Source organism: Eutrema salsugineum, unplaced genomic scaffold, assembly GCF_000478725.1.
Source record: "Eutrema salsugineum unplaced genomic scaffold, Eutsalg1_0 scaffold_20, whole genome shotgun sequence".
NCBI classification, from domain to species: domain Eukaryota; kingdom Viridiplantae; phylum Streptophyta; class Magnoliopsida; order Brassicales; family Brassicaceae; genus Eutrema; species Eutrema salsugineum.
The window spans coordinates 1,629,341-1,645,066 of NW_006256828.1; the positions used below are offsets into that span (position 1 = coordinate 1,629,341).

At 33.5% G+C, this 15,726-nt stretch overlaps 2 protein-coding genes across 4 annotated transcripts; one reads left to right on the forward strand and one right to left on the reverse strand.

The window, feature by feature from the left end:
• Nucleotides 1-2,017: 2,017 nt before the first annotated feature.
• Nucleotides 2,018-7,737, reverse strand: LOC18016272 (cullin-4). Its single transcript, XM_006398245.2, has 17 exons — nucleotides 7,367-7,737; nucleotides 6,728-6,843; nucleotides 6,277-6,623; nucleotides 5,800-5,980; nucleotides 5,576-5,698; nucleotides 5,209-5,496; nucleotides 4,567-4,692; nucleotides 4,327-4,428; nucleotides 4,179-4,232; nucleotides 3,805-3,911; nucleotides 3,654-3,714; nucleotides 3,433-3,564; nucleotides 3,196-3,333; nucleotides 2,989-3,069; nucleotides 2,793-2,873; nucleotides 2,617-2,697; nucleotides 2,018-2,345 (listed from the first exon to the last, which is right to left on the reverse strand). Exons 1-17 carry the CDS (start codon nucleotides 7,614-7,616, stop codon nucleotides 2,232-2,234), a joined length of 2,382 nt encoding a protein of 793 aa, XP_006398308.1. The 5' UTR covers nucleotides 7,617-7,737; the 3' UTR covers nucleotides 2,018-2,231.
• A 1,912-nt stretch (nucleotides 7,738-9,649) lies between these two features.
• LOC18016273 lies at nucleotides 9,650-14,411 on the forward strand. 3 transcript variants are annotated; one of them, XM_024155177.1, is made up of 5 exons: nucleotides 9,650-10,012; nucleotides 10,196-10,405; nucleotides 10,728-11,294; nucleotides 12,607-12,901; nucleotides 13,784-14,411. In XM_024155177.1, coding segments are annotated over exons 1-5 (1,332 nt in total). In that variant the 5' UTR covers nucleotides 9,650-9,753; the 3' UTR covers nucleotides 13,785-14,411. The 3 variants fall into 3 exon arrangements, with proteins under 3 accessions (XP_024010945.1, XP_006398311.1, XP_024010944.1); XM_006398248.2 differs by lacking the exon at nucleotides 13,784-14,411 and having other exon boundaries at nucleotides 12,607-13,160; XM_024155176.1 differs by lacking the exon at nucleotides 13,784-14,411 and having other exon boundaries at nucleotides 12,616-13,160.
• The last annotated feature ends 1,315 nt before the right edge of the window (nucleotides 14,412-15,726 follow it).

The window sequence follows — 15,726 nt, forward strand, 5'->3', positions numbered from 1 at the left end:
TAGAATAGATTACATCAAAAAAAAATCGAATAAAATATAAATATTTTAAACGCAAAAACATTAAATTAAACATAAAATCTAATACAAATTTTAAAACTGTAATATTTAAAATATAAATTAAAACAAGACCTGCGCGTATGCGCGGATGCTCTCCTAGTATATATAAAAGAAAAGATTTCACTCTCTCTCTCTCTATTGAGTCACTTGGCATTTTTTTTATATCTTATTTTATTTCTTTTTAATTACACAAGTATAACACATTGAATTCTTTTAACTCATACAAACAACAATAACATAAATTTACATTTATGACATCTTTTATCCCAAAAAATTATCAATGGTATTTTTCCCTAGACAAAAAATCTTCTACTATATAGAAAAATAGTATAAGATTTTTATTAGTCCATTTGGCAATTTTGAACAAAATACTCCATTTTAAATAAACCAAAATACATATGTAGATACATTATTGTATATAATTAAAAATTAATTTGCAATTCATTTTAAAAATCTTATATATAAAAGTTGCTCAACTTTCTCTATATGCTTGACACATCAGCATTGGAGAGGTTGACACCTGTCTCTTAAATTTTAATTAATAAATTTTAATATTAAATTTTAAAGCACTTAAAGAAGATGAAAATTTTGTTTTATTAATTGACTGTTAAAAAAAATTTATGTTATAACTAATTAAAATTATTAATAGATATGTATTTAATTTTTGTATAACTGTAAATTACTTAAATTAAAAATATTGATAGATATGTATTTAATTTTTTATATACTGTAGATTACTTAATAATATTCAAGATGTATTTTAAATAATTTTTTTAAGATTATTTATAATAAAATACTAACAAATAATAAATGAAATGATGATTATATTACTCTTATATATAAAAGTTGTTCAACTTTCTCTATATGCTTGACACATCAGCAGTGGAGAGGTTGACACCTGTCACTTAACTTTTAATTAATAAATTTTAAAGCACTTAAAAAAGATGAAAAGTTTGTTTTATTAATCGACTGTTAACTAAAATTTATATTAATGTTAAAATAATTTATGTTATAACTAATTAAAATGATTAATAGATATGTATTTAATTTTTATATAACTGTAAATTACTTAAATTAAAAATATTGATAGATATGTATTTAATTTTTATATAACTGTAGATTATTTAATAATATTCAAGATGTATTTTAAATAAAAATTTCAAGATTATTTATAATAAAATACTAACAAGTAATAAATGAAATGATGATTATATTAATTTTAATTTTTTATTAATTAACTATTAATTAATATATGTGTAAATGTTAAACAAAAGTTTATGTTATAATTAAAAAATATGGAATGATATCTATTAATTTTAATATAACTTTAAATTATTAATAATATTCAATATGTATTTTAAATTAATATTTTAAAATTTTTAGAATAAAATATTAACAAGTAAGTAAGTAACAAATGATAATTATATTAATTTTTATAAAAATATTAAAAAATTTTAAAAAAATTGAACGTGCGGGTATTCACCTAGTATAACTAAAACTACAAACCTCCTAATCAATATAACTAGACAAAGTTAAATATTTTCTCCACTAAATGTTTTGTAACGTATATCATTTAAGAAAAAAAAATTCAAAAGAACACATTATTATCCAAAATACTATGACTTTCTAAACTGAAACGTAATTCATCAAATATAATTTGTAATTCATTATAACCCCGATCGGCTCTCTCTATAACGAAGCCTCTTTCCAAAAACTTGATAAAAATGGTGCTATCCGGAAACTCTCTACTACAGCTTGCTCTAATGCAGAAGTAGCCTCGACACGGTTGCATAAGGAACATTCAACACCAATGTTCCGAATTCTCATGTAATATCAGATGTCCCATGTGAAACCAAAATATAAGTTTTTAACCATCACGAATGTCGAATATGAGAAAACCATAGGCTAGATCGATCCCTGAGTTTAATCAGTAGCTTCTCTATATCAAGGAGCTACTAAGTTCTCTTTTCGTTTTAATTATTTCATGTTAAAAGCTTGCCGTGGTTCACAAGCATATACATAAAATCAGTCGAAAAGGCAAGAAAGATCATCGGAATCTCTGAGTTCTTTTTTTTCTTTTTTTTTTTTCCAAATTGAAGAAGAAAATTCGACCACTGATTGTGAATAAAATATACAGAGAAGAAAATGTTATGAAGGTGTTTACGAGAGAGATTCTAAGCAAGATAATTATATATCTGAGGATTGTTCTTGTCCCTCTCCAAGTATTCTCGATCGATCAGGCTTTCTATCCTCTTCTTCAGATCAGCCGGTTTTATTGGAAATTTCAGCTGCAAAATCACAAAAACATAATCCATACATTTCATACAGTGTATATTACGTTAAGAACAATAATAAGAAACTCTCTCATCACCATAGCAACAAGGGTCAACATCAAGGTTGGACCGAGTAACGAACTTCACGTTCTTTTTCATTAACCAACATGTTACTTATCCAGTCCATCAAGTGAAACATTAGCTCAAGATATAGTTCCGTTTTTTTTTTTATTAATCTTATTTTAGGGGTTTTGGCATCATCAAGAAAGACATATAAGAAAGTTACCTGTTGGAAGAGCTCAGTGATTAGAAGAGTATGGCTTAAGACTTTTCTTGTCTTCATAATTCGAACAATGGCTGCATCGATCTGTAAGAGAAGAATGCGATGGGGCAAGTCATTTATGTCAAATCTTCTCTTTTTCAAGGAACCAAATTGTAAACGAAACAGAAGAGGAAATAAACCTGGTATTGTCGGTCCTGGAATACTCTCTCTGTTGTACTCGTGTTCTCTTCTACCGTCTCTTTCATCTGGATTGCATTCACCTGCACCCAGAAAAATCATAATTTGGTTCATACTCTATGCCATAAGGGAAACAAGAGACTATTACGAGATTCTAGAAAGTTTGAAGTGAGGCGACCAGAAAAAAAATTGATGTACCTTGATGCGATACAGAGGAGCTGTAAAGGTATCATTAAAATCAAATTCATCCCCGTCTTGTACGTCTCTTCCCTTTGGATACTGCAAGAACATTTACATAATGTGCATCAAGATGGGGGGGGGGGGGGAAACAAAAGCAAAGCCACGATCTCAGTAGTTTCTGCATTAGTAGAAAGGTGAGTTAACAGAGTCCAGATTTTTCCTAACCTTCTGCAGGACACGAACTTTCCCACAAGCAAGCGACTGCAAAGTTCTTCTCAGTTCCTTGTCCTCTATCCCAGTGGAATCTTTTATGTCTTCGAAGCTAAGTTTCATTGCATCGTTAAATAACATCAACACAACAGCCTGAGACATTAAAAGACAACACATCTTCTAAGCAATGGATTCACACGCGGGGAATGACAGGAAATGCTCGAAAAGGGAAAAAGAGAAAATTTGACTGACCTGAAACAGGGAAACAGCAAGCTCTTTTTTGCCTTTGGAGAAATCTGCCTTCAAAACACAGTGACCTAATGAATTTTGCCACATTAACCTCCTCCCACTGTACTTGCTCAAATAGAACTCTTTGAAGATATCCTACGAAACAAACAGATAAATTAGAAAAAAATGCTTGTAAGAAAAAGCCCATCGGGAAAGGAAAAATATATCAGAACTTCTTGTAAAACCTGATAGACATTTAATTCATGAGGAAGCTTAACATCCATAGGTGGATATGTTGGCCAGTACCTGCATTATACATGGAACGTTAACAAGTTTTATAAATATAGTGCATGCTATCCGGTATAATCCTGGATGAATTTGATACATAGTACATACCCTGTTGTTAAAACGTGGACACTCATCTCAATTCCCGATGGCAGTTTTGTTCTGGCCTGAGACGATTGTTTGAATGACTCATTGATTTCCTTTGACAATTCAATATCCTGAGAAAATTTCAAGAAAACAGGGAGTACAAGCTCATTATAATTGTTGTACATGCACATAGGTTCCTTAAAGTAGGTATGTTGCAAGAGCATCCAACAATCTTGTCTGAGATTAGACCAGTACCGACTAGTAAAAACCCTGAACTTGGAATATAATGCTAGGATACTTGTAAGATAATAAAAAATTAAGATCCTGTTGTTTGTTTCTTTAGTAAAACTTAAAGACCAACATTTTCAAAAAAATAGAGAATGAGAAAGAAAGAGAACCTTGAACATCCCTTCGAGCTTGTTTGTAAACTGGCTACCACACTCAGTCTTCAGCTGTAGGTGTCACCAAAATTGGGTCAGTGTGTAAGAAGTTACCGATAAAGAAAACTTTTCTGTAAGAATGAGATAATAAGAAATTGTCTTCAACCTTAGAGATCATGGATTTCTCAGCATCAATTGAAGCACTCTTTCCCAACAGGAGTCTCTTAGCAAGATCCTTTTTATAGAATGCTTCGAACACATCTTTACCCTTTGATCATTAAAAATAAAAAAATTTCAACCAAACTGAATCTAAATGGTCAAGTAGATGGTTTTTTCAGACCATGGAATGGCCTGAAGGCAGTTATTTAAACAAACACAGTACTAGATGTCAAAAATCATAGATGACCTGGATAAATCTGAACAAAACCAAGACTTTTTCAAGGGTACTCTCCAATTCTTCTTCAGAAGTACCCTTATTTCCAGCACGGAGCTTCTCATCCAAAAACTTAGCGATAAGTTCAGCTCGCCGATTCTGAAAAACAGACGAGTATAAGAAGTAAATTACTTGGGGGCGCATGCTAATGTGCAAACTTGAAACTTCTATAATTAATACGGTGAATCACTACTGAGCAGAATGGTAATGTGAACTTTTGTCAAAAGGATTCTTGATATTACGAAGGAAAACTAGTGCTCAAGACTAGAGTTATGACCAAATACTGGATAAAATTGGTCAAGACTATTTTGTATTCGAAGTGATGAACACTAGCAACAACACAACTGCAATTAGTTTCAGCGCCCCAAACAGAAGCCCGATATCGAAATTAAATTTGACAATTATACCCAGTGCCCACAAATGTTTCAACAAAAAATATTGTAGCAATACAGTGGATAAAGAGCAATGATAATCTCTAGATTGCTATAAAGCCCACAAAATTCAGCAATGTAATTATAAGGTTGACATTTCCAAAATAATCAGGATGTTGCTTTTATTTGAAAGTACAAATTTTAGCAAAAGATGGCAATAATCAAGCAAATAAATATTCAATACCTGGCGAAGATTTATCAGATGCTCAAATGAATCTTTGATGGTGTTGCCAAATGATTCATTCTTGCAAAAGCTCTCTTCCCATACTATATCAAGAGAAGCCTTGAAGTCCAATAGTGATTGTACCATATCTTTGTCTTTCTCTTCATCCATAACGATCTTATGCCCAGTTTTCCGAATGTAGGAACTTAGCGCCTGCCTCAGAGACTCAAGTGCATTGACCCTAGAAAACAGGGTGTACATCCTCTGGAGGTCCTCCGTACGACGTCCATCCATTAATGGTGAGAAACCCTGGAAGTGTTTAGAGATAAAATAAGCTTTAGCAAATCAAAATTTTTGCACACAACCAAAAGGATGACGAGAGATAAACCTTATCAATAACAGCAAGTATATGACGCTCGAGAAGTTGCTTTTCGATAGTTGCTATCAACGGTTTCCTGGTTCCTGCATCTATGTACAGTATGCATCTTTCATTCTCTTCATGCAACCTTCCCTGCACCAATCACCAGTAGAAACCTTAGAGAGACCAGATCAACTTATAACCTGTACTGCAGCTTATCATTAGGATAAATTATATGAAGTCATGCAAGGCACCTCGACATGCTTCAGGTACTCGGCAACGTCATACTGCTGCATGTATTTCATTCCTTCAGCAGCATAAAATTCAGAAGTGCATTCAAGGAAATGTTTCTCAAAGCTTTCCGTATATATTCCCAATGAAGTAAACATCTTTAAAAGATGGCTTAGTAGTGTCCTATTAACAGCTTCAGCTAATCTGCAGGACCAATGTCATGCAAGAAAGGTCAGTACATTCAGGTGAAAACATTGTCTAATATATAAATGACTTACAATAGTGCTCATTTGTCCTGAGATTTTACCTAGAAGGCTATAACTAAATATCACTGCAAGACAGAAATAGTTCACAGACCGTCCAAAACTTCAAATGATTCACTCAGAAGCAAGACAACTAAGGCAAAGGGTGGCTTTGTGAAAATAAATTCCCAATATGACAAAATTAACATTGCTTCTTATATTTTTAATTTTAAAAGACCTGAATTAGTACAAAATTACCTTTCCTTTTCAATCATTCTTAAGAGAGCAGTAACTGTCCTCTGCTCAACTTCAGGGGACAGAGCGAGATGCTTCCGAAAAAGTTGTAGGCCCATCTCCCATAATGAACGTACATTTGGGTTTTGTATCACATATTTCCGATCCAGAGACAAGGCTATGCTACGGATCATTAGCATCTGGTCACAGAAATCTTGCCAGCAGTTCTCAACAAGCGACAAGAAAACAGACAGATCAGTGTCTTGGCCAACTAAAGATTGTAAAGCTGCAGAAATGTGTTCTTCACACTCCTTTTCAATCCGTTCGTAAAGCTTTCCTTCCAGCTTATGCAAGCAAAGATTATCAACAGCCTAACAAAAAAAAAAGTCAACATTTTTTTCATCAGTAAAACATTCTCACATTCGACAAGAAGCGCCCTACAAAAGAAAGCTAGAAAATTTACAAGTAGCCTTACCTGGTAAAGCCTCTCGAGATCAAAAGAAACAGGCTTTTTCAGGAATATAGCTCTAATAGCTGACTGCAGCTTTTCCCAGGTAATCTCTTCAAAGTTTGTTGGTAGACTCGGTTTGGCTTCAATACAAACGATACAATCAGAAACCTTTAAATTACAAAAAAATGGTTTTTATCCACATCCTCACAATTGCTATAGCCAATCTACTAATGACGATTCTCCATAATTCTCAAGATTTTTTTCAATGGCAAACCAATCTTCATTGAGAAAGAAGACAACTAGATTGTACATAACAAAATTCCGGATCTTAAACTCCCAGATCAGCTAGACAAAGAGACTCAGGCTCTAAGAAAAAGCAAAAAAAACCTTATCACTCATCCACATCAAAATCAACAGTGAGACTCGATTTACAGTGAATTCCGCTGCAATCTAACACTAAAAACCACACAAAATCCCCATCAATCGCAAGTAATTATCCAGCAAGCCTATATAAAACCCTAAAATCGAGAAATCTAAGCTACTAATAAATCGTAAATAGAGTCCATTTCCAATTAATCAAAAGCATCCATTTACATAATATCCAAATAAATCCTAAGATTTTTCGAATAAAATTCCGATTACGATCAAAAATCGCGCGAATACCTTTATTGAGCTTGATGACGAGCTTCTTACTAGGCTGGGGGAGTGTAGCTTTCTTCCGAGAGAGATTCGCGGCGGCGGGAGTTGCATCATCCTCCATGGGGAAGCCAACCTTGTCGGCGGCGTTAGGCTGAGAGGAAGGAGTGTGGAGGCCGTTCTTGGCCTTTTTCATCGGAGGGGGAGAAGAGTAAGAGGAGTCGGTGGAGGCAGGAGAAGCGGAGGAGCAAGTAGAGCGTTTGGTTGGAAGAGACATGAAAAAATGGGTGAGAGGATCAAGAGGAAGAAGATGAAGAAGAAGAAGACATGTCCCAATTAACCCTTTCAAAGAAAGCACTGTGCTCTCTCTCTCTCTCTCAGACCTACGCGAAATTCGCGAAAATAGACCGAAAAAATTTTAGAACAATTTTGATATTAACCATGTGCAGAGATATATACTGTATATGCTTAATTTACATTTCCTAAAATGATTAAACTTATACTATAAAAATTATATGATAAATTAAATAATATGATTGATCTACATTTTCAATTATTTTTCCAAGTTGGTTTCGATTTGTACCAGTTCAAAATAATATATTTTGATAAAAGAATAAGAAAGCATATTAAAGTATTTTTCAAAAGTATGATCCAATTAATTTTATAAGTTGATATATTTCTTAGAATTTGATATAACCATATAAACTTATAACAAAGTAAGAATTTTTTTTATTACTTTTTATTGAATTTTTGTGAAATCATATCTAACTTATTTTTTTATTGCGTCAAAAATGTATAGTGTTTGTGTTTACACAATGCACTTATTTTTTTTTTTTAAAAAAAAAAACAATACATGTGATAGTTGATCAAAATGTGTTATTGACACTGTGAAAAAAATTTCGTTAAGCCTAACTGGTTCTAAATGTAAGTGTGTTATAAGTTCTGAACTGTTGAATTTTCGATTAATGGAGTGACGGTGTTGAAAGACATGAACGAACATAGAATCGTGAATGGAGATGAAATAGGTGATATCATTGAAATGTGTCTTATTAGAGTCTTAGAGAAGGGGAAGCTTTTGAAAGCTAAGGAGATTATTTTTGACCATATGATCGATGTTATGGATAATCCACTACTTGGTATGGAAATATTACATTTTTTATATATTGGTGTCTGAATTTTGTACTAAGAGGAGTGTCGATGAGGCAAAAGAGATGTTCGATACTTTCTTGACCATGAAATTATTTCATCGATCTTCGTATGCATTGAATATTTGAATGTTCCTTCAGATGGATATTTCAAGTCGAATGGTGTTAAATTATGGTTTGATGGTCATCGTTACCACGCTTCTTTGTTTCCTTTTATTCTCCACCGTGAAACGTAGTTTACCAGTTTAACAATGGTTGTTCAAATTAAGGCCCAAACAAACAAAAAATAAATTCATACTCATACAAAAGCAAAAATCTTTTGTTGATCTTAAAATCCTTTTTTTCTGTTACATTACCATTTAAAAATACTTAAACAAATTACTTCTGACAAATGAAGATGTTATCACTAAAAAAACTGACCAAAACTAACTTTATGTAACGCTTGAAAACACAGCAAACCGGTTTCACAAACGACTACACAATAAACGATTCTTCTTTCAACACGCTTATCATGGGACAATTTTACTCATAATATACCGAACTAGGACGATCGGTTCTACGTGTGGCACGTTATTTGCATATTAATCTGTTTGACAAAAAAGTAAAATACATTAAAAATGTTTCAACTTTCAGCAATGTCGACTTATCTTATCTCATATATGAAGCTTGAGTTTTGATTCACTTAGCATTAGAAAAACAAAAATCTATAAACTTTTTTTGTGTTGAAACTGAATTTTTTTTTTTAATTCGAAACTATCCGAATAAAAAACATATAATTTGGATCATAATCTTCAGTATGATTTTGGCATGGTTAATAAAAAGGAACTACATATTGTGAATCTCTTCTGCACCGTTTGAGAAATCATTACAAGACTGAAGAACTGAAAAAACTATTGCTTCATCATGTGGGCACATGAGGGAGTCATTGAGGAATATCTCAGTTTTTTTTTTTTTTGTTAATCTTCCTCCCAAAATTCACATCGTAATAATATAGAAATCCTACGCAAAATATAGAAAAAAAAAAGATTTTTAATTATTTTATAAAGATTTTCTACTTTTCCTAAATAACAAATTATTATTATTTTTGTCAGTAACGCTTTACCATAAAAAGCTGCTGAAGTTTCTAACTTCCAGTTTTATCCATCAGCACAAACTCAAATGAAGATCCTCCTTTCCTTCTTCTCCACCTTCAAACACTAAATGCCAAAGAATTTTTTTTTTAAAAAAAAAACACCAAAATGAATCATAAACCATAAATCTTCTTCTCCGATGGGAAAATTCATCAGCGTCACCGCATCTCCGCCTCTCTGTGTCCGATCAAAGCTCCTCTGTTTTTCACTTCTCTACTTATTCACCACACTTTCTCTGTTTCTATACGTCTCTCTCTCAAGAAACCAATGCGTCTTTCGATACTCACCGTTCGATCCGATTCAAACCAAAAATTTCTCTTATCCTTCTTCTTACGGTGAACACAAATACGCTCTTCCCACTCACCGATCTTCTTGTTCTTCCCCTGTTTTCTTCTCAGGTAATTAAACTTAACAAAATTCATCAAATTCTTCTTTAGTTTTTTTTTCTTTATTTTTTGATAAATGTTCTGAGTTCCTTTCGGAATGCTTATCAGAATCGAACATTGTTATTTGCTTTTATTAAAGAATTTTATTTGTTGTTTAAAACCAAAAAAAAAATATTGCTGTTTTATTTGAATCAGATTACTGGACTGTTTTGAAGGAGATACAGAGTATATGTAGCGATTCATCATCATCATCATCATCGGAGAATTTGAGATACATTAATGGAAAAAGTGAAACTTTCGGTGGTAATTTCAGTGCCCAGAAGAGATTTTCTTATTTCAATCATTCGAAAAATGACGTCGAAGTCCCGTGCGGCTTCTTCAGAGATTTTCCGATCAGCAATTCCGGTGAGATTTTCATCATTTAGGTTAAAAATCAACCGGTTGAACCAGTAACCGGATTATGAAATATAGCTTAATTATCCAACAATATATCCTTATAATTTTATTTAGTCAAAACATAAACCGGATCATAATATTTTTTTGTTTGCATCTTTAGTGTCTATGTTGGATTGGATTTTCTTTGTTTTCAATGATTCTACTAGAAATATTTTTGAGAATTTATTTAATTCTTAAATCATTTTTTGAGATTTTTTACCACATCGCATTAAATTTTAGTTTTTATTTATCCCTCTATATATTTAACTTTATTTGTTCTCTGATTTGGTAGATAGAGCTGAGATGGAGAAATGTGGACTAGTAGTTGCATCAGCCATATTTAACGACCATGACAAGATTAGACAACCAGTGGGACTCGGAGTTAAAACCTTAGAAACCGTTTGTTTCTACATGTTCATCGACGATAAGACATTAAATTCACTCTATCACCACAATGTCATCTCAAAAAACAACAATCCAAGAGGTTCTAGAGTTGGAGCATGGAGAATCATCAAAATCTCAAAATCCGAAAGCCTATACGTTAATCCGGCTATGAACGGTGTTATACCAAAGTATCTAATACATAGATTGTTTCCAAGTTCCAAGTTTAGTATATGGATCGACGCAAAAATCCAGCTCATGATCGATCCTCTACTTCTAATTCATTCGATGTTAGTAGTTCCTGAGGCCGATATGGCCATATCTAAACATCCATTTTTTGTGAATACAATGGAGGAAGCGATGGCTACTGCGAGGTGGAAGAAATGGGGAGATGTTCAAGGGCTAAGGATGCAAATGGAGACTTATTGTGAGCATGGTTTAAAGCCTTGGAGCTCTCATAAGTTGCCATATCCCACGGGTAATAAAATCTTCCCTAAATCATAACGAACAAGCTTTAAAATTATACAAATATTCTTTGCCCGTATTAAGGACGGTTAGGTAAGGTTTCATACAACATAGAATCTAATATAGTAATCTGAAAGTATTAACTATTGATTCTGTACATATATATACGCATAATTAATTAGATAGTGGAATCAAGACTCAATTGTGCAAGCTTATGATGATATTTATTTTCAAATTACTTTCTTAGACTTTAACTTTGTTTTCTGTGAAGCCATTTTCTTTTATAAAATTTTAAGGATGAGTGAGTGGTTTTTATTCATAACGTGTATTTTCAAAAAAAAAATTATTATCACAACTATTATATATACTATTAAAAAACTTGAAATTATTCGATTTCTTTTCAAGTAATGCTTTTGATATATATATATATATATATATATGGTCTAAGGTTGATTTTCTGTATAAATGTAATTCCCTTGTTAAATATGATAATAATATTGACGTAAACATCTTAAGAAAAACATATACCTTTCTTTGTCTAGAATGTTGGTGTGTACTCTTGTGTCTTTGCAATAAAGACTAAAGAGTCATGTCTTCTGCATGAAGATTGGCTTTAGTTGGTTAGGTTATGTTCTTTTTACTTGTGACTTTTCAAAATTGAAGCCACGGGTAATCATGAAAACCATGCTTTCAATTATTCAATTTGTAGAGATATAACTTGATCCTTTAGTAACTGATTTGTTATTATCAATATCATTATGTAGTTGATTATAGAAGCTCTGGAATATAGCATAAGAAAATACGATTACAAACAACAGAAAACATTTTAGGATCTAATGGATTACAAAACTAGTGTTTTTGCTTAACATCTTCTAGCTATAGATTTTTTTTTTCTTTTTTGACATATTCCTTTAAAAATAAAATAAAATCATAGTTTCAATCAAAGAATTGACGACGTGGTCCCATAATATAACACATCAATGAGAATATGAGATAGAGAAAGACATGTTATAAAATCAAGTGAGGGTCCCAAAAGCAAGTTGTTCGATGGTTTTGGTCTGTCTAAGTGAAGATTATTACGTCATTTAAAATGCACAGACATGAAAACGGACCAACTTGTATATTTTCATTTTTTATGTAGGGGTGATACTATTTTTTATATAGGTATGATAATATCTTTATAAGCTTATATTCATTCGATCTTTATGTTCTTAAAATTTATTATTTGTCATGTTAATTGTAATGAAAACTGATATTTGAATTCAAATTTTTGTTGATGTTTTGTGTTTAAATGACATTTGTTATTTTTATACTATTTAAATTAGATGTACCAGACAGTGCATTGATACTAAGAAGACACGGGGTAAGAAGCAACCTGTTCTCGTGCTTTATGTTCAACGAGTTAGAAGCGTTTAACCCGCGAGACCAATTGGCGTTTGCGTTTGTGAGGGATCACATAAACCCTAAGGTGAAGATGAACATGTTTGAGGTCGAAGTGTTTGAACAAGTAGTTGTTGAATACAGACACAATCTCAAGAAGATTGAGACATCTTCATACGAGCAACAAGAAGAAGAACAGAAACAAGAATCGTTGAGGACAATACAGAAGAGAAGAAAATGGTTAGATCATGAATCTTGGTCTCTTAATACTAGTAGTTGTAAGAGTTATCTCATGGATATGTGGGGTGAATCTCACCATTGATTTTCTTAAAATATACATATATTTTTTCTTTATTCATATGATTTTCATTAAATATAGGCTTACAAAGTGGTATTGTATATAAATATATATACGAAGTACGAAACGGTGATTTATTTCTCTAACTGTAATATGCTTCTAGTCCAATATATAATAAATATGATTATTTATGTTTTCCTAGTTAATTTTTTTTAATTAGAAGATGATATTGGTTGTTGATGAAGACATGTAACTAGCTAAGATGGAGAGCAATAATGTGTTTGATTTGGTGACATAATAGATTTAACAGTTTTTCTGTAGCATCCCTATCCCGGGCTCTTAAGAAATGGGGAACCGGGAATGTTAGATCGGCTATCAAATCGAGTTCGATAGGATATCCGATTTGGTGAGCACATCGCTAGGAAAACGCCCAGGTAACAATCAATAACATCGACTTTAGCTGATCTATCAACTACACCTGAAAGACAAAGGAAGAAGAGGGGTGTAGTTGATAGATCAGCCTAAGTCTATGTTGTTGATTGTTACCTGGACGTTTTCCTGGCGATCTAATATTCTCGATTCCCTGCCTCTTAAGAGCCCGGGATAGGGATGTTACAATTGGTATCAGAGCCCAGGATTAGATCACTTTAGCTCCGTTCTAAAGTCGTCGCGCCCGTTTTTGTTTTCAAAGAGAAAACTGTTTGTGAAAAACTTTTTTATTAAAAAATGTTTTAAAATATTTTCAAACCTAGAACAACCAACAACTTATAGACGCTGATCTAATAGATTCTCTTTTCCTTTTTCTTTTTTCCTTCCTCTTCTAGATTTGGGTATAGGACCAAGGAGACAGCCAGGAAGAGGACAATTGCTGCTATCCGGGTGACCCTACAGTACACTCATTGGAGATGTAATGAGGTGCATGAGGCATCTACAAGTGGACTGAACCAGGCTAGGAGAGCCCCTTCAGTTCCTACTCTGCAGCAGCCTAGTTCTGTTCATGCGCCTCCTTCTGAGAGCAAGCCAGCTGCTCAGCAAATGGTGGAGCATGGGCGATGCTGCTAATGCCTGAAGACATCAACAGCACCAGGAGCTCCTCCGGTGAACCCACTTGGTGGTTGGAGAGGGTTTGCCATCCAGGCAGACAGGACGCTTCAAGAATACCATCAAGATTTTGTTAATGCAATGGAGCATGCACCCGAGGCCTACACTGCTCAGAGTTTGCTAACTTCTTCTTCCAGGGTCTGCATTCCAACTTCAGGGCAATGATCAGGGAGATGGGCAGAGGCATAGGAAGTCGTGTAAGGGAAGTCTACAACAGAGCCTTGTGGGTAGAGAGATCCTTTCAGACTGGAAGGCCTGTCTACATCTCTTCTGACAGCAAAATGGATGAAGATGAAGATCCTTCCGAAGAAGACCCCTCTGAAGATGATCTTCTTGAAGATGCTGATAGTGATTAGGAAAAATTGTTTTCAGGAGTATAACTACTTACTCTTTATTTATTCTGTTCTATTTGATTGATTGATTGCTTTAAGATCTAGTTATTAGGACTTAGCTAGAGTTCTTTGTTGGTGTTTCCTAGTATTTTGTATTTTTAAAACTATATGTTCTACTCCTCATTTTAAGTTAATAAGAAAAAGGTTTTGATTTATTTCTAAAGTGTTTTAAATTGCATAATACCTTAAACTTTCCTTCCTACACGATTCTGTTGATCACTCTGCGTTCTAAACCCTTAGCCTTCAATTCCTTTTTGGCGCCATGTGTCTTATGGCTTCCCTTCTGCTTTTTCTTTCCTCGCCATTATCTTTTCTGGTGCCATGATTCACTTCTAATTCCTTTTCTGATTTTATTTATGAGTCCTTCTAATTCCAATCTGCCTTTTCGCTTGATTCCACTTCTAATTTTATTTTTACCTTTCCTTCTAATCCCATTTTTTTTAAAAAATTTCATTTACTGCTTCTATTTCCTGAGTTCATTTCTGATTTCCTTCTCTTCTGCGACCAAGCTCCTCTTGTCTTTTGCGCTTTTGTTTCTCTTGGTCTTTAGCCTTCGAAGTTTCTTTCAGGAACTTCTCTCTTAGGATTCGAGGACAAATCCTGTGTAAGGGGGAAGATTGTAACATCCCGACTCTTGGTTAACCAAAGATCGGATGTTACCAGTTTCCTAATTCTGGTTTTATTAAATTAAATCATCTCTATTTCCTTTTTCTTTTTATTTGGACCTTTTCTAATTCCTCTTAAGAACCCATTAAGCCTAGTCCACATATTAAACCTCCATATAAATACCTAATTAAATCCTTAAAACTTAAGAGCCCATTAAGCCCAGTCCACCTATTAAACCTCCATATAAATACCTAATTAAATCCTTAAAACCCTCATTAAGCTTCTAAACAACCCTAGCCACTTTTTTCTCTCATTCTCTCTTCTCTGCGCCGAGCTGCTCTCTTCCTCTCTCTCCCTGCGTTTTCTTCTTCTTTTTTCTCTCTCCTGGTCGTGTCTCTCTCTCTCCTTGCCGCGGCCACCACCATCCTCCAAGTCTCTCTTTCCGCTGAAGCTTCCTTGTCCAGCCAAGATGTCTGCGCCGCCTCCTTTGCCTCTGGTTGAGATGGGATCTGATTCTGATGGATCTCCTCTTAGATCTCCTTCTCCTCTGCCTCCTCCTCCAGTTTCTCAACCTTCTAAGCCAAGGTGAAGACTTTGTGGCTTCATCCTCTCTCATATATGCATGATTGACTTTTAAGTGGTCTTTTCTTAGATCTGGCTTAGATCTG

Excerpts from the sequence above, each read along its gene's own strand:
- LOC18016272 (XM_006398245.2), bottom strand. The coding sequence starts at position 7,616 with ATGTCTCTTCCAACCAAACGCTCTACTTGCTCCTCCGCTTCTCCTGCC. Across the intron at positions 5,699-5,799 it reads AGTACCTGAAGCATGTCGAG|GGAAGGTTGCATGAAGAGAA; the intron begins GTGCCTTGCATG and ends TGATTGGTGCAG. Across the intron at positions 3,565-3,653 it reads ATGAATTAAATGTCTATCAG|GATATCTTCAAAGAGTTCTA; the intron begins GTTTTACAAGAA and ends TTTGTTTCGTAG.
- LOC18016273 (XM_006398248.2), top strand. The coding sequence starts at position 9,754 with ATGGGAAAATTCATCAGCGTCACCGCATCTCCGCCTCTCTGTGTCCGA. Across the intron at positions 10,406-10,727 it reads TTTTCCGATCAGCAATTCCG|ATAGAGCTGAGATGGAGAAA; the intron begins GTGAGATTTTCA and ends CTGATTTGGTAG. Across the intron at positions 11,295-12,606 it reads TAAGTTGCCATATCCCACGG|ATGTACCAGACAGTGCATTG; the intron begins GTAATAAAATCT and ends TATTTAAATTAG.